Source organism: Corvus hawaiiensis, chromosome 6 (assembly GCF_020740725.1).
Source record: "Corvus hawaiiensis isolate bCorHaw1 chromosome 6, bCorHaw1.pri.cur, whole genome shotgun sequence".
Taxonomy (NCBI): Eukaryota; Metazoa; Chordata; class Aves; order Passeriformes; family Corvidae; genus Corvus; species Corvus hawaiiensis.
In genome coordinates, this window is record NC_063218.1 from 40,280,267 (window position 1) to 40,298,272 (window position 18,006).

Genomic DNA, 18,006 nt, shown 5'->3' on the forward strand with positions numbered 1-18,006 from the left:
AGAAAATAAGGAGTTAACATTGTCTTTAGTGTTGCATTAGGTATAGTGTTAAGGTTCCTAAGATGAAAAGATCAAACTTCAGTCATGTTTCAGATTTTCTGTGGATTCAGGAATATCACACTACATCAGTTAAACTGTTCCAATATTGGAATGTTTTCTTTACAACCATGAGAGCTGAAAACTTTCTCTATGTTTCTAATGAAAGTTTGAATTTTTCAGTTTGTGGATGTGCCATGTTAGCCACATAAGCATCCAAATGATAGCCTTGGACTGTACCTTTGGCACAGCTCATGGTGCCCTGAGTAACATTCACTGAAAGCTGAAGTGATGCTGCCACATGAAACACTTCGTACTAAAGGGTAATTATGGGGAATTTGAAAGGGGCTAGAGGATGATTAACATTTGTATAAACAGAAAGAATCTGGTTTCTGGGGATAGAATTGGAGCAGTTCTGTATAAATTCATTTTCTGTTTTTGTTAATCTGGCAAGTGGTTTATTGATAAAAGGGCTCAAGATCAAAGTGCAGGAAAACAATTGTACCAGCTAGAAGATTTAACTCTTTTAAAAACCTTTCACTTCCTCAAAGTAGGGTGCTACAATATTTGCCCATAATGGACCCACTTCTCAGTTCGTATGAACTGTCCAGGCTACCTCCAGAACAAATTACTTCGTTCTTCATATCAGTGGCAGCTCAATCTTTTCCTTCTTATCCAAGTACTTCACAACTAGCTTTTTGCTCAATCACAATGCTAATCCTCTCTCCCTGTTCTCTCTTGCAGCACTCCCCCCACAAATCTTTTTAGGTCAGTCTGCTTAACTCTCCACTATATTCATCCTGAGTCTGACATAGGTTGTTCCAGGCAAATCTCACTAAATCTCTTTCAGCCTTTGTTTTTTCACATCATAAACTGGGTCTTTCTACCTATTGTCAACAGGAGTCACCTAAGTCTGCTGTTTGCAGCCGTGCTCCTTTTGTAGAGTGCAAAACATCTTGTTTGTGAAGACTGCTCACCTGCAGCAGCACCCTTATGTCTGGCAGGATTTTGCTCATATTCTCACAGGTTAGGAGAGGCAATCCAGGGTGCAGCCAGTTCCTGCAGGTACCTTTCTATCTGAGCCAGACTGTAGTAACTGTGCATTCTTCAGTTACCCTGTCTGCTTTTGCTGTCATGTCATGTCAGACACAAAGACTTCCAGGGTCTTTTCCTGAGGATGTCCTGGGGTCTGTTCTGGGAGGATCTAAACAGTATCAGTGGAAAGAGTAGGTTTGTGAGTAACCTGAATTCATCTGCCTGCTTGGATAGTAAGGATGCCAAAAGTTCTGTTTTAAATGTGTCTGATACCAGAGTGTTCACACCATCACAGCAGTAGGGTGCAAGTACAGCAGGTAAAGCTGAACCTGCTGTTGATTAGGAGGATCACTAATCCTATGACATTGCCTTGCATACATCCTGGACATTAAGGATTAAAATGTCTTAAGCAGGGAACTCCTTAAGCCTATCTAACAGTTTTTCTTTGCTGAGGACGGGTGAATCTGCTGTCCTTATCCCCTTTCTTCCCTCTTCCCTGCACCTGGCTGTGCTCTTCCACAGCTTGCTCTGCATGAGCTTTCAGCACAAATTTCTGAGAGCCAGTGCAATTCACTAGCCCAGGGAAAAAGCTGAATTTTCTCAGCAAGAGGCCTGCTGAGTGCCAGAGCTGGTATGAGGGGTGGTTCAGAACCGTGTGGCCACCAGCAAGTGATGGGAAGGGAGAAAGAGAAGTGAGCCTGTCCCTTTCATTAGGAGTAAGGGTTTAGGTTGGCTTACGTGCATGTTGAACTTCATCATCAGAGTTAATGCATCCAGTTGTTAAAATAAGAAAATATATGCTAGTAATATATAAAATAAAAAATGCAGAAATAATATATTCTAGTATGTAATGAGATTGAGCCAGACCTTGATACAAAGCCACAGTATTTAAAGCTACTTATGTCCAACACTGCATGGAAAGAACAGGCTCTTATGTTGATCCATGATACAGATTTTACCATTATCCTCTTTAAACTGTTCGCTAGAAAATCTTCCTTTAAACAATTAAGTTGTTTTTCATCTAACCTTGCATCAATCTTTGGCTTTTAGAGCATTTTCCTATCGCTTAAAAGTAACAAGTGGGTCTCTCTCAGTTTTCTCCTGATTTTCCTACACTCTTTAGACTATGATGTAATGATCGTGGAAGCTGTCTGTACACTTCAAGAGCAGAATGAATCCTGCTGTACATGTCTTACATGAACATGCTTAGTCCTATGCATGGATTAATTTTCCTAGAATTCTTGGCTCTCTCTTTGTTACTAGCACTAGATGTATGGAGGAAATTAGGCCATAGGTATCCTGTGAACAAGGCATGTGCAGGCTTAGCCTGCTAGCCAGATGGTAGTTGTGAAGTTGCAGTATTATCAATACTCATGTATTTTGTAAAATTGTAGTTCTGGTAGACAGCTTGAGAACACATTGACTTTTATTTTGGGGGGCTTTTGGGTCTTTTTTTGTTTTTTTCTACATGGTTGCAATCTTGCATGGATATAGAGAGAATCTTAGGTACATGATACACCAGAAACACCAAAAAACTAAAGGCCAGCAAAGACTCTTCCAACACTTAAAAAAAATTAAATTAGACTGTTCTCTGTTATATTTGCAGGAGACTGATTTACAGCTCTATGACTTTATGACTCTTGAATGACTTCATGACTGTGGTAGAAAAGCAACCTGTGGAAATTGTGTGTCCTAGCATAATTCAAAGGGGACAGCTACATTGCTCAGGGCTCCAGTCTGCTTGGATACTGGTTGTACATAAAAAATTATGGGAATAGGGAACTTTAATGTATATTCATCAAGGCAATCCTCGTGTTTCTGGGAAGCCACTAATGTGACTTTTTGGGACAGATTTCATACACCAGCTGCAGTAAATAGTCTCCTACTGCTTTGGGCATTTTTATAGCTGTCACAATGTTGTGACAGTGTTGTAGATAGCTACTTTTTGTGCTGAAAGCAGCCTAGATACAGCAGCAATGACTGCAATTCAGGCTAAGTCCTAAATATTTATTGGCTTCCTGGGTAGATTTTACAGCCTTCACTGAGCTCCAGGCTTCTATGTCTGGGCTGCTGTCACTATGAAAGATAACTAGTTTTAAGATAATTCAGGTGTGCCTACACTTCACACACAACACTGACAGCAGCATTAACACATCACTTAGTACTCCTGGAGTGTGCATCACTCCAGGTCATGTGCCATCTGTTAGCCACATACAAACCAGAAACAGTTTTGATATGTGCTTTAAAAGTCAGAGAAGTACAAAGCAGCTGCCTCCATGTTTCTCAAGGTAGGCCATTTTTATCCAGAAAGTGGTACCTTCTAAGACTGTACCTCAGAGACAAAATTATTTCTCCACTCTAGCCCTGAAACATGAGAAACAGTCTGCCTCAGGCACTAAAAGACAATAAACTACTCACAGGACACTCCAATCTGTAGGAAAGGGTTAGGATTTTGCTAGTGGCATGGTCTCAGCAGCAGTACAATCTAGGCAATAATTTGAAGTCCAGTACAGCAAAAATTATGCTGAATGGTCAAAGTACTTCCTGTTAAACTCCTTCTTAGTGAGCTGTTGTTTTCAAATGACTTTGGAATTTGTTATTAGTTCTTTTTTCTAGAAGAGTGAAGTGTTAGTTCAGCTGTAAATGAACACGATTAACATGGAGACTGCAATCTTCATCCTTAAGCACATGGTATGAGCAAGTTTGTTCCACTGCAAGGGCATGGTAGAGTGTATATATCTCACTGCCCTGTGCTGTGGGGTCAGATTTAAACACTCCATGATTTGCTTCATTTGTTACTGGAACTTGAGATGCAGTAATTTGTGGTAGCAACCAAAGTAGCAGTTGTGGATTCCAGTTTTCACTCATTTTGACTGGTACCTTCCTTCTTTTCTTTCTTTCTTCATCATGCAACATTGAACTCTATTTACTCAGCTGTGGCCTGGAGACAGGAAGGAGCAACGTGGTCATGCACCAAAACTGCCCTTGTTTATTCCAAGCAGCTCTTGGCAGACAATGTGGTGCATGGGCAAATGTAATTTTCTGCATGGTCTTCACTGACCTTGCTGTAGGGGATAGGAAAACAGTGATCACAGCAAAGTGAAGACACCTCCTAAGGTCTGTGGTGATCCCACTTCCTGTATAAAAGGTATCCAACTATAGTCTGAAAAATTGGTATGATTTGTTGGTCAGGCGCCTGGGGTGTCTACGGATGAGTTGTGTTACAGCCTAAAAAAGTCTGCCTCTGTACTTCAGTGAATAATTTGATGCCATTTCCCCAGGCATAAGAAACAAAAGATTTCTTTAGAGCAGGAACTTCTCTGCACCACTTCAGCTTTATGGGCAGTTCCTGTCTAAATGGACCATTTGCCCAAAGATTGAAACTGTAATTAATTCCACTTTTATTGACAACAAACTTCATTCTCTAATGTGCTGGTTGGAGAGGATCTCTGCCACCCTTTCCCAAATTCTTTCTGAGCAGACTTCTGCTTTTATTCTATATTGTTTTCTTGTTTTATGGTAGAGGAGTAAGGATGATGCTGTGATTAGGTATGAAGAGAGAGAAGAAAAAGCATAAATTTTTATAAGTTTTAAAAGTATCTTATTTTACCAAGTGAGACATCTCTATTTATGCCTCAAAACTAATGCTCTCTTAGGGCCCAGTTACCTTCTCAAGCTGCTTTTGTCTATCAATCAGACAGGGACTGAGAAAAAAGTGCAACTTTCTCTGGAAACCTCATCCTTCAAGAAAAACCAACCTCAAACTCCTTCACCTTCAGAGAGAAAAGAGGAGACTAAAAATCGAAATTAATGAAAAGGGCCTTTGCTGATTAAAGCAGGCAGATTATCCTCCTAGAGCCTGTCTGTTCTGAATGCATGAAAGATGCTTTGTATACTGCTGGACACCACACTGTGAAAATCTAAAGGGGATCAAAGCAGAGAAACAGATATAACTGGGCTAAGTAGGGAAAGATAGAGAGGGTAAGGTAAACAGATTTAACTTTAGCTAAATGTTAATCTGTTAAGTAGATGGAATAAAATACAGTATGAAGAAAGGGTTATTATAATGGCCTGTTGACAAATAAAAGAAAAAATAATGAGCAAGAGGTATAAGGATGCATAAATAGGAATTTGAATTTAACCAAACAAAAAATGGAAATTAAGTATTGCGTAAAGCTTTCAGTTGGTGTGACTCCTTCAGACTAGCATGTAGACATTTTAGCAAAGATCAGAAATTTATTTCCCAGCATTATTCAAAGCTAGATTTAGAAAGCCTTGAAGAGTAAGAGGTCCATACTATCCTGTTCAATTATGACCAAGTGTCAGTTTCAAAAAGAGCTTTTTTATGCCCAAATTCTGTTTTCATGTAACCTGCTTCCTGTGCTGGGCTTGTGGAAAATCACAGAATCATAGAATGGGTCAGTGACCACAGTGGGTCATTTGGTTCAACCTCCCTGCTCATGCTAGGTCATCCTAAAGCACATGACGCAGGATTACATCCAGATGGTTCTTGAATATCTCCAATGAGGGAGACTCCACAATCTTCTTGGACAAGCTGGTCCATGGTCACTCCCACAGTAAAGAAGTTCTTCCTTTCTTCCTTCTTTCCATGTGGAATTTCCTGTGCATCTGTTTCTGCCTGTTGCTTCTTGTCCTACTGCTTGGCGCCATCAAAAAGAGCCTGGCTCCATTCTCTTGGCACCCTCCCTTCAGATACTTACAGACATTGATGACGTCCCTTCTCAGTTGTCTCTTCTCAAGGATGAACAGGCCCAAGTCACTCGGCCTGTGCTCGAAAGAGAGATTCTCCAGACCCTTAATAATCTTTGTAACCCTCCACTGGACCTGCTCTAGGAGCCCTATGTCTCTCTTGTCCTGAGGATCCCAGAACTGGACACAGTGCTCCCGATGCAGCCTCACCAGGGCTGAGTGGAGGGACAGGATCACCTCCCTGGACCTGCTGGCAATGCTCTTCCTAGTGCACCCCAGGATCCCATTGTCCTTCTTGGCCACAAGGGCACTGCTGGCTCAGGGACAGCTTGTTGTCCACCAGGACTCCAGGTCCTTCTCCACAGAGTTGCTTTCCAGCAGGTCAGCCCACAGCCTGTGCTGGTGCAGGAGGTTGTTCTTTCCCAGGTGCAGAACCCTACACTTGCCTTTGCTAAATTTCAGATGGTTCCTCTCTGCCCATCTCTCCAGCCTGTCAAGGTCTTTCTGAATGGCAGCCCAGCACTCCAGGGTATCAGCCATTCCTCCCAGCTTTGTGTCATCAGTGAACTTGCTGAGGAATCCTCTATCTCTTCATCCAAGTCATTGATGAATAAATTAAACAATATTGGGCCCATTATTGAACCTTGGGAGACATGAAACTTGCGTGTACCTTACATGACCAGATAGTTTTCTTGAGAACTTAGGTCATATATCTTGGTGATACTTTTCTTGATGACTGTTGAGTTAACAAGATAATAGTGAACAAAATTTTCTTTCTTCTGTGTTGTGTCATGAAAGAGAGATAGTGAGCTGAAAACTCAATTCAAAATATGCATAATCCTGTTTATGGTAATTGGGACTTTTTCAATATCTTTTTGCAGTTATACATAAAACTTGGTGATACTTTCCTTAAGGACATTCAAGGAACTGATTAACTAACACTGCAGGAGGAAATCCCACCGTTCCACTGAATTCCATCATTAACACAAGCTCAGGTACACATAGACTGAAGCACCAAGGTCATATCTGCAATAGAGAACAACTCCTGATTTGTTTTTTGACAAGAAATGACAGTACAAACAAGGTACATATGCTCCAAGACACCTGTAACTTCAGTGCAGTCACAGAAATTTAATTCTGTTCAACATTCAAGTTCTGGAAGAAGAGAGGTTCTGATGTATTTATCCTTACAATAGATTAGGTTCTACAGATCCCTGCAATGGTATTGTAGTTCTGCACAGGCTGAGACTTTTGTGTGTTACAGCAGATTTCTGACTGCAGAATTGGCTGTTCCAGACAGAAAAATCACCTTTTCATAGCATGACCCTAAACCCAAGGTGCTTCATTAAATAGAAAGTCTTTCCAAGAGCAGTGCAAAGTATAGTACTCTAGAGAGTGTTTATAATGGATGTCAGAGTGTCTCAGCTATGTTTTTCAGCCGTGGGGCTTCCTGAACTGAAGAGAAAAATCATAGCTCTTGCTTCTCTTTCCCCCACTTCCCTGGCTAACAATGAAGATAAAGGAAAAGTCTGTAACTTGATTTTGGGACAGTCTTCCTGCAGTATTTCTTTAGTCAGCATTGAAAACATTAATTTGACTGGGTTGGATGTTGCAGTGAAATGTCCCTTTGATACTGTATCCTGCCTCTTGAAATATCTGACAAAGATGTAACATTTTCTCTTTCTCTTGCTTTTGTCAAACTGCCAGGCTTTGAGGAGTTGTGGAGATAGGGAGAAGCCCTCATCTGCCAGGGCTCAGTATTGGGGCCAGTCCTGCTTAATCTCTTTAACAATGTTCTGAACAAGGGGATCAAGTGCCCTCTCAGCTAGTTTACAGATGACACCAAGTTGGCCAAGTGTTGATCTGCTCTCTGCAGAGGGATCTTGAGAGGCTGGATTGATGGGCAAAGTTCCAGGTCCTGCACTTGGGTCACAACAACCCCATGCAGCGCTGCAGGCTGGGGGAAGTGTGGCTGGAAAGCTGCCTGGTGGCAGAGAACCTGAAGGTGCTGGTGACAGCAGCTGAACATGAGCCAGTGTGTGCCCAGGTGGCCAAGAAGGCCAGTGGCATCTGGCCTGTATCAGCACAGTGTGGCCAGCAGGACCAGGGCAGTGATTGTCCCCCTGTACTCGGCACTGGTGAGGCCACACCAGGAACCCTGCATCCAGTTTTGGGCCCCTCCCTATGAGAAGGACATTGTGCTCTCTGGAGCACATCCAGGGAAGGGCAACGGAGCTGGTGAAGTGTATGGAACACAAGTCTTGGGAGAAATGGCTGAGGGAGCTGGGGTTGTTTGGCCTGGAGAAAAAGAGGTTCTGGGGAAACCTTACTGCTCTCTACAGTTACCTGAAAGGAGGTTGTAGTGAAATGGAGGTCAGTCTCTTCTCCCAAGTAACAAGATTAGAGAAAATGGCCTCCACTTGTGCCAGGGAAGGTTTAGATTGGATATTAGGAAAAACTTCTTCACTGAAAGTGTGGTCAAGCATTGGAATGGCCCTCAGGGAAGTGATGGACTCACCATCCCTGGAAGTGTTCAAAAAACATGTAGATGTAGTGCTTAGGGATGTGGTTCAGTGGTGGACTTGGCAGTGTTGGTTAATGGTTGGACCTTACTTACTCTGTGATTCTAAGTTGTGGCTGTCATCTGAAACAAGATTAATTATTTGGATGAAAGCCTAATGAAGACTAACATGTTTGTGGCAAAAGAACTTATGCTCTGTACCTCAGTCCCACTGCCAGTGCCCTTGAGATCCCCTCCCTGACTACTGCTTGGCTCTACTTCCACCTCTGGCTCTTTCTTCCATACTTTGCATTCTTCTGTATATAGAAGTACTGCAAAATTGCTGCTGTTCAGCTAGTCGTCTTCTTAACTCCAGTCCACAGCCTTTTGGACTGTGAACATAGAATCATGTAGGGCTTTTTCACATCAGGATGTTTCCATTCCCTTGGGATCCTATAAGCTTCCCTAAGAGTCACCTCTTTTAGACTCCTTCTGCTGAGCCACAGAGTCCCTTCTTGACCAGTCTTTCACAAAGATGCTCTCTAACACATGAATCATTTGATTGGTTTTCTTGTGTTTTTTGGATCTTTGTTCTGTGCTTCCTATAATACAGTGACCAGATTTGTACACATTATTCCAAAAGAGACCATCCAGCTGCCTTACTGAATGCCAAAGTAATAACGTCTGTGGTTTATACTCTATAGCCTTCCATACACAACCCAAAAACCTTGTTTGCCTTTGTTACTGCTGCCAGATGTTCTGTGGATGATTTTCAAGTGTATTGTGGGGAATGTCACCATGCCAGTGAATTTCAGCAAATTTAAGCAACTTTGAAATTATTCCTTTTTCCACATGGTTGTATTCAAGTCAAACAGGACTGTGTTCTCACTTGAAACTGCCCTATTTTGGTTACTCCTTTTTCACACTGAATCACTACCTGTTACCAGTTTCTCTGCAGGAGCCTGTTCAATAGGATTTCCCCTTTATCAGGCCTCTTTCAGATTGTGCTGGGAACTCCATTTGAAGAGCCCAGCTCTGAAGGTCTAGGGAGCAGTTACATTGTCTTTAATACCCAGACTACTTGAACTGGAAGTAAAGGGAATATGAGGTTTTTTTCCTAGAGAGGAAGCAAGGGGAGGGAACAGCCTATAAAAGAATTACAATGTTCTCACCTCTCTTTCCCTGCAGATTTGCTGACAGCACAGGAATACCACTGCCTGCTGCAGCTGCTCTGCCCTGACTTCCCAATGGAACTCACTCAGAAAGCAGCAAGGTGGGTCCTCATTCTCTCTTTAAAGGCAAGATTAGTCCTACGTGCATGGACTTAGGAACTAGACCTGTGGGTAAAGGCATGACCAGGGACCTTCAACTTTTAAGGTTTGGGGGAAAAGAGACGCTATCTTTTGAGGTTAAGAACAGGGTGTTTCTCTAGCAATGTGAAAGAGTATATATTTAAGATACACAAAAACTGAAATATCAGTGCAGAATGCTGCTGTTGGCTCTATGTTCACATGAATTGCAGATAAAAGAATGTTAGCCAATATGGTTTTAACTGACATGATTTTTAAACTGTATTTCAAATACTGTTTACCATTCTAAAATGTGTTCCACCTTGCCCCAGCTTCTATGGTTGATCACATTTAAGCACACTAACCTCTGAAGGATTGCCAGTGTTTTAAAGTATGTTTAGTAAGAACATGGTAGCTAATCTGTTTGAAATTTTCTTTTAATCTAGACAAGGCAAAAAGCAGATAGTTGGCTCAGGGCATTGATAATGTGATATGGAATTTTTTACTGATTATGCTTGCTGATTCCAGTGCAGCCCAAGCAGTTGATTATTAACTATCTGATATTGAAAACTTAATAAGGTACACACATCTGTTCAGTTGCTTGTCCCCCAATGCCAGACTAAAAAAGAATGCTAGCCCTGTAGTAGAGATATATTTGCTGCTTCTTTCATGGAGGTACACAAGCACCAGTCCTGTGTGCTGGTGTGTATTTCATAGGACTCCAGCTGAACTGAGCAGGAATTTGTGATGGTGCATGCAATGGAGACTTCAGCATATCTACACATGTTGTGATGTTTGTGTCAAGGAATTTAGTCCACAAGGCTGCTGTAAACTAGAGGCCCCATTCAGGGGCCTGCTGCACTGTTGTGCATGTGCCATAGAGACAGACAAGCTGGCTTTGGGAGCAGGTGTTGGAGAGAAATGAGATCTCCGTCAGAGGCACCCAGGCTCAGGTGGGGGTGACCTCACTCCTACTTTTGGCTGGCTAGAGATTTACTTGAACTCTGTAGCAAGCTGATCTATTTGAACAATTTTAATAAAACTTGCCATATTTCTAAACTATCTTTCTCTTTGCTTACAACTGTTGCTCACGCTCTTGTCCTTTTTCTGGTCTGTACTTCCCATTGTCCGCCTTGGTCTCTGCCTGTTGGAAGGGTGAGCTCTGCAGACTTTCTTACAGCACCAGTTGATCAAGTCTTTGCAAAACATGAGTGTCACATGCAAACCTACAGACATTGTTCCTTCTTCAGTCTGCACACCCCCAACGGATTTGTTGCTAATTTTCTTGGGAAAGGAATTAAAGAAAGTAGCAGCAGGAGTAGCCACAGCATTCAGTGATACAGCGAGGACCTGCACTGGTGCTGCTGGGAAGAGGGCAGTTGTAGCTGTAGTCTCAGTGCTGCATGATTGAGATGATCTCACGGCATGGTGCAGTCCGCTCATCCAGGAGCTGTTGCTACGCACTGGTAACAAACACTAGGACTAAGATCAGGAAATGTCTAGAACATAAGAATGGAGGCTGCAACAATACAGGTTTTATTCACATGACATCACAGAGCTCCATTTTTCTGTTCCTGGTGCTACACAAATGCAGAAGTCATACCCAAAAAGTGAACCAGGGTATCTGTGTCTGTGAGATTTCTTGGATGTTTTCTTCTTCAAATGGTTATAGCCATTAGCAGATTAAAGACTTTAATCTACAGAGATACCTTTGAGGTTCAAAGACACCTTTTGGCTTTCTGAAGAAATTGCAGGACAGAAAATGAAGGAGTTTTTCTGGTTTGATGCCATGATTTTAAGATCTGTACCTGAGCACTGATTTTTCTATTTTAAGAGAAACAAAAGGAACTCCCTGCACACATTTGAGTAGTGAGAGCCAAGAAGTTCACCGCTCCTATGCTGTTTTATTTGGTGTGGAAGCTCATGTTGCACTGATCAGTACTAATGGAACTGGGGCTTGAAATTCAGTACCCCTATTGTTAAAAAGATTGCCTAAGAATGCAGATCTTGCCTGTTTTGTATGTTTTGCTTATTTTTGCCTCCATGTCTCAGTAAATAAACCAAGTCTCTGAAAACTCATTTGAGCCATCCTGGCTTTGAGACAGATTGTGTCAGTTAGCCTTTAATGGTAGCAGAAAATGGTAAAAGTCCTTTCAACTTACCTGGTCTAGAGTTTGTCCTGGGAACATCCTGTCTAGTCTGGATTTCTGAGATTTTACCACAATCAGTAGACCATAATGTTTCCCCACTGGCACAATAGCAAGGCTTTCCTGCCAGCCAAACCCACTTGAACCCTGAAAGACCACTATACCCTCTACCAGAACGCCACAAGTGTAGGCATTTTTATTCAGTGCTTTCCAAAGTTCCTCCTTGATTTTCATTACTCATTGAGTGCCAACTACTAACTTTTTAAATACAGCTGTGGCCTCAGGGCTTAAAGTCTAATTTGGACAACAAAAAAATGAATAAAAAATGCCTTGAAATAAGAGATACCTGATGAACTTTTTTGAATTGCAGTTCAGGCTTTCAGATTTTGTCCTCAATTTTGGTCCTGCTGTCTAGGTAACAGTCTGTGGCTAAGTTTTTCTCCTTGACCGATATTTCAAGGAAGAGGTGCAGATATGTTGCATATGATGCTCTCTCAGCTTCCTTGAGTGCTCAGTCAGCTGGCTATGTGGGGGAATTGCCAGCTGCAGTCCATCTCCTCATAAATGATTGTCTTGGATTTAAAGACTTCTCAACATTTCCGGCGTGCAAACTCCTGGGCCAAGCAGAATCAGTAACCCAGCACCAGAGTGCACCTGCTTCTATTTAGATGCTTCTCTGTCACATATGTGGTGTACAGGCTTCCGCAGAGGCTCCTTGCTGTCTTTAACAGCAAAAACTGTCCAGCAAATTCTCATGTGTACTTCCTCATGCTCTCCCCCAAGTAAGAGACTGGGACTTGGTGCTGCAAAGCACTGCCATTGACCAGAGTTTTAGATTTAACAAGTGAAAAGAGTTTCTTATTATGAAGGTGGTGTAATGTTGTCTCTCTGCATAACAAATATCTAAAACCACTCTCCACTGTTGTTTTCCTGCAACTTTGAGAAGAAAGCTTCAGTGCTTTGAGGGTATCTGGGAAACAGACCATCATTTCAAAGGAGGGAGTGCAGCTCATCAGTGATGTGGCCAATCACATTTCCAGTGCTTAAATAGTGGTTGGAAATGCCAGTGGCTGAGCAGTATTGCCTGAGAGATGAAGATGCTCTGCCTGCCAGCTTCAAAGCCATTTCCTTGATGTGGCCACTGACAATCTCAGTAACATGCTTATTAGTGAGAATTAAGAACTGAAGCTACTGCTTCTTTAGACAGGAGGAGAGGAGGCTTCTGGAATGTAATAAATAAATCAGAAGCATTTTGACATCTTCAAAGGGTTTTGTTTTAAATACTGGCTTTTCTCCTGGGGACCCTCTTAGCCCCAGTCTTTCTTCTTTGAGATAATTAATTCAAGCTGCTCTACATGTTTGATTTTGCCACAGTGAACAGAACTGGTCTGAGTGGCAGGGAAGTCTTGCAAGATCCTGTGTTCTTCTAGGTCAGCCTCCCACACAGCTCCCTGGAGTCTTTTACATGAGACAGAACAGTGTTTCCCCAGCAATATGTTTAGACAATTGATGCTGCAGGAGTTGGTGCGTAGATTGCATCTGGCCCTGTGTTCGAAGGGTCCTACTGGATGACCCATACTTTGGCTATAATGAACTGACAATCCTCAGATGGCACAGTGTGCCAGGTACTGACTGTATGGGTTCAGTAGACCTACACACAATTGAAAAGAAATACCAGTTGCCTTTCTTTAGCATTGCCTGAATACTCTGGGGTTTTTTCATCAAAGTGGAGTATTTTTTTCTGTTTTACAGTTTAAGCTGTCATTGCTCAGATGAGTTTGATTGTCCCCACTTCAGAGACTGACCTTTTTATCCTTAAGTAGTGGTAGCAGTGACCAGAGCATTATTTTTGTTTTCATTTTGATGAACATTTTTGTCCTGAAATCCACAGGTTTTTTTCCTGAAAGGAGGAGTTGAACTTTGCTATCACTTATATTTCATCTTTATGGCCTGTGGCTGGTATTTTCCATATTCAAGAAATATGCTTTGAAATAGGGACTCATGTAGCTCCCTACGTGCACCTACAGCTTAGCAGGGAGAAAGAAGACTGTCCCTGGCCCAAGAAGTCTTCAGTTGTCATGAAATTTGACCTGATAGTCAAATAAGAGACCTGATATGAAAATACACCAATTCTTTTATCAGGAAGGGAGGATAGGGTGTTCACAGTGTGCTGATTGTTGGTGCAATGTTATTTCCTTTGTAGTCAAGTAGAGTTTGTTTGAGTATAGATGGTGAATTGCAACTGTTACAATCTTTATAAATCTGAAAAATATCCCAGTTCGATGAATTCTGGTACACAGAGGGATAGCATGAGTCTTGTACTGCTTACACCAGTTTACTACTTGTGTAGCTGTCCTGTCTGTAGTCAGTTAGTCAGAAGCTGGACTTGATGATCCTTGTGGATCCCGTTCAACTCAGGATATTCCACAATTCTATATAACCATGTGAACCAGCCTTGCAGTTTTTTGTGCCAGTGTTTGTTCCACCATGTCCACCAGGTTTTGAATGTCACACTGCTCTGTTCACACTGTAGCTGAAGTGTGTGATTGACATTCAGGATCTTCTCCTCACTCCAGGTTCTTAAGCTGCCTTTGTTTCATAGTAGGGCATCCACATCCATGCAGCAATGGGTGTTCCCATTCCTCTCTCCTAACTTCTTATACTGAGCCACTAGCAATCCTCAGTTGCACATAATTCCTTGGCTGCACTTCCTCAAGGTCTGGGGTTCCTGGTTACAGACTTCAGTTTTTTTGTAAATGCTAAACTGTTTCTCTTATCTTACAGGATTGTGCTGATGGATGATGCAATGGATTGCCTGATGTCTTTTTCTGATTTCCTCTTTGCTTTCCAGATCCAGTTCTACTACTCAGGTAAATGTGGGGAAGCTGTTGACTTCTTCTCCCACTTGTAGCATTACAACTTTACAGCTTCCCAATGTTTGCACTTTTTTGACACTTGAAAGGATATGGTTTTTCACAGAAAATATATAGCTAATGGAATCTACTGATGAAAAGCATTGCTGATGTCAAGAGATTAGGAGACTTAATGAGCAGGTTCCAAATTTTTGTGAGTAACTACATACCCGCAACTGCTATGTCTTATGCATGTATTTTTCTTGGCCTTGAGACATAAATTTCCAGCTTTATCTAGACTATGTTAACACCTAACAATTAACTTTTACTAGGAACATTTTTTTCCCTTTCTTTAAGGAAATTATTAAATCCTAGTGGAGACAGGATAGGAAAAGCCCACAAGCTAGTGCGTTTTAAGGGAAAAGGAACTGCACAAATATATATATATAATTCTTCCCCTTAATACTTGCCCAACTATGAGCTGGTTTCAACCCAGAGAGTTTCTGAACTGGATATAATTTTAATGGGTTTAGGAACTCTCAGTGGACTCCACTCCCAAGAACTTCTCCAACAGCTTCCCCTTGAAATCACATAAAATCGTAACCTCCACACCTCTTGGTGAAGAGTTGCACACTGTCCTGTAAAGAACCACCTCTCTTGTTTGATTCAAGGCCCCCTAGCTGGAAAGCAAAAGGAACAGATAATCCATATGAACATTCTTCATGTTGTTGGTCATTTATCGTATTTTATCCCTCTTCCTGAGTCTGAATTTTAACTAGATGGGATAGTTCTAAAATTCTTGGCAGGAAATGTACAAATCAAATAATATTGGTTTGTGTGTGTGTATTTACTTATGCTTACCCACACGTATATATCTGTAAAATCCCCAGGTATTTTTAAACTTAAGTTCAGGAGACAAGGTGGAGAGACTTGGATGAGCAAGCACCATTCAGGTGCTTGTCCTGTATGGGAAGACTGCATTAAAATACATCGGTCTGTTCATCCTAGCCCCTCTAAATTGTGATTGAGGAACGAGAATCTCATTCAGGACAAAAAGAGGGAAGCATTAGATGTGCTCCCAAGCACTGGGGACTGCTGGCATGCCACTTTCTCATCTGCTGGCACACAGCAGTTTCTAACATAAAGCTCATGGATTTCTGTCCACTCACACTGAAATAGCTCCCTCTGATGGACATAGCTCACAATTGGCGTCGACCAGGCGAAACAGGCCAGGTCTGGAGACACTGGCTAGAAGCTTTTGTGAGCATAGTCTGTGGTCAGAGAGTAAGCTTGGGTGGCCTTCCGAACTGATCCAACCTGTGAGTTCCCATCATTCTAGCAGTCAAGAGTCAACTGCTATCCCTAATACAAAAATCTCTTTTTCTCAATACTTCTGTGTATATACTTCCCTTGTAACTGCGCTGTGCATATCACAACTTTATCCATGACAACTCACTGTAAAAAACCAGTTCAAAATGGTGATTTTGAGTTGGGCAGAACCAGGCTTGTAATGCCTTTAGTCAGGGACAGAAAATGTGTTTGGAAAGTTTTCTCTGATATAACAAATATTTCCATGGGGCTGCAGAACCTCAGCACAGTCTCAGGGCCTGCTGACATCCTGACTTTCCTCTCCACCCACCTCACGCACAGCATTGCACTTCCATTCACTCGGAACTTAAATGCCACTGGAGTACTGGCAAGCTCATTCTTGTGTACCCACACTCAAAGATCCCATCCCTGTCCTGTTCACCCAGGCACAGTGCACACACGCAGCCTGTCATACACTCTCCCACCAACCCACACACATGCAAACCACTCCAAATGGAATCTAGATTTGTAAACTGCTGACCACATCCATAAACAAACTTGTTTAAAATTAGACTCCTGCAGTAAACAGTGGGTAGTATGAGGAGCCTGGGGAGAGGCTTTCTGCCAGCTCTAACCCTGACCTGCCCTGGCCCTTCCTCTAGATCCTGTGTTATATTTACTTTGGAGCAGCACAGAGGCAAGCTGGGATACAGCCTGGAGCCCTAACTAACTTGCTCCCTTTCCTCCTGTTGCAGTTCAATACAGTTTGCTCCCAGCTTGGATGAGTTCTTAATCCGTGTTGAGAGGTGGAGAAGGAAAACATTTTAGACTTCACAAACTAGTTTTGTGTTTGACATTAGCTTTCACGCTTCTCTGTTTTATCCATGTGCTAGCTAGCCTTTGTTCCCTTGAGATGAATCTTCTCAACAGAGTGAGTGACCTCTCATAATCATCCTAATAAGAAGAAGACAGCAACTTCTATGGAAATGGCTGTATGGGCCTGCATAATATCTGTTCTGAATATGCAGGATGCTGTAGAGCTGTGCTTATTTCCAGTTGGTGCTATGTACAACACAGAACAACAGTTTAAGCCACAGTCCGGTAGGTCAGGAGGAGGCTTTGCCAGTTCCAACCCTGAGTTTTAAATGGCTTTCTGTTGTTTTAGAGTTCCTGGAAAGTGTGGCTGCCATTTATCAAGACCTACTGGCTGGTAAGAATCCAAATACTGTGATTGTGCCAACATCATCCTCTGGGCAACATCGGCAGCGCCAACCCCCAAATGACTGCAACCCACTTGAAGGAGTAGAGGCATCTCTCTTCTACCAGTGCCTGGAGTCCTTGTGTGACAGATCAAAATACAGGTACGGACGGAGTCTAAGATATAAATTTCAAGTCTGTTTCTCTGGAGACACTTTGTAAGGCTGGAGCTGTGAAGAAATAGAGGACTTTGAACAAGCTGATATTCACACATGGATCTCATTGAAGAAGTATGAAGGGAAACATCATAGCTGAACAGCTTTAACCAAATGAGAGAAACAATTTCATGGACCACAGAAACATGGGTTTTGGACTGGTTCTTGAAGTAATAGATTGATTTGGGTTTCTGCTCTCTATCTCACTTCTGCATTGACACCTTCATCAAGGAGAGATGCATCATGAGTTACCTGGAGGGGCTAAACAAGTGCAGTTGTGTTCTTGGGAGTTCAAAGAGCCCACTGGGTGGATGGAGTATGAAGCCTTAGTACCTAGGCAAGTTCACACTGTCAGTCTGTACCCAAGGCTGTGTTGGAGCTGATCTCCAGCTACAGATCCCTGGCACAAGACTAGCTTTAGTTCAGCAGGGAATGGAGCAATAGCAGACTTTACTGTGTAGCTTTGACAGACACTTTCATCATAGTTTCTTGCAGGTAATGAGCATACACCCTCCTAGAAGGTCATGGTCTAGAAACACAAAATAACTCAGGACACAATTCCACCTGATTTCTGTGTTAGGTTTCCAAATCCAAATTTGTAATCCACAAAATTACCACTGAACTGCTGTCTGGTGCTACAGATGTCTAAGCATGGAGTTGATGAGTTGTTTTGTTCCTTTAAACAACAAAAGCTCTACATTCCTTGTATGTCCTGAG

General features: G+C 42.2%; 1 protein-coding gene across 3 annotated transcripts in view; it reads left to right on the top strand.

Moving 5' to 3' along the window:
• The window catches only part of CSTPP1 (centriolar satellite-associated tubulin polyglutamylase complex regulator 1), an 81,670-nt gene that overhangs the window by 57,523 nt on the left and 6,141 nt on the right, over positions 1 to 18,006 (top strand). For all 3 annotated transcript variants that reach the window (XM_048308321.1, XM_048308322.1, XM_048308323.1), the window contains exons 4-6: positions 9,470 to 9,554; positions 14,502 to 14,587; positions 17,043 to 17,238. In XM_048308321.1, coding sequence (XP_048164278.1) covers positions 9,470 to 9,554; positions 14,502 to 14,587; positions 17,043 to 17,238 — 367 coding nt within the window. The remainder of the gene's footprint in view (positions 1 to 9,469; positions 9,555 to 14,501; positions 14,588 to 17,042; positions 17,239 to 18,006) is intronic.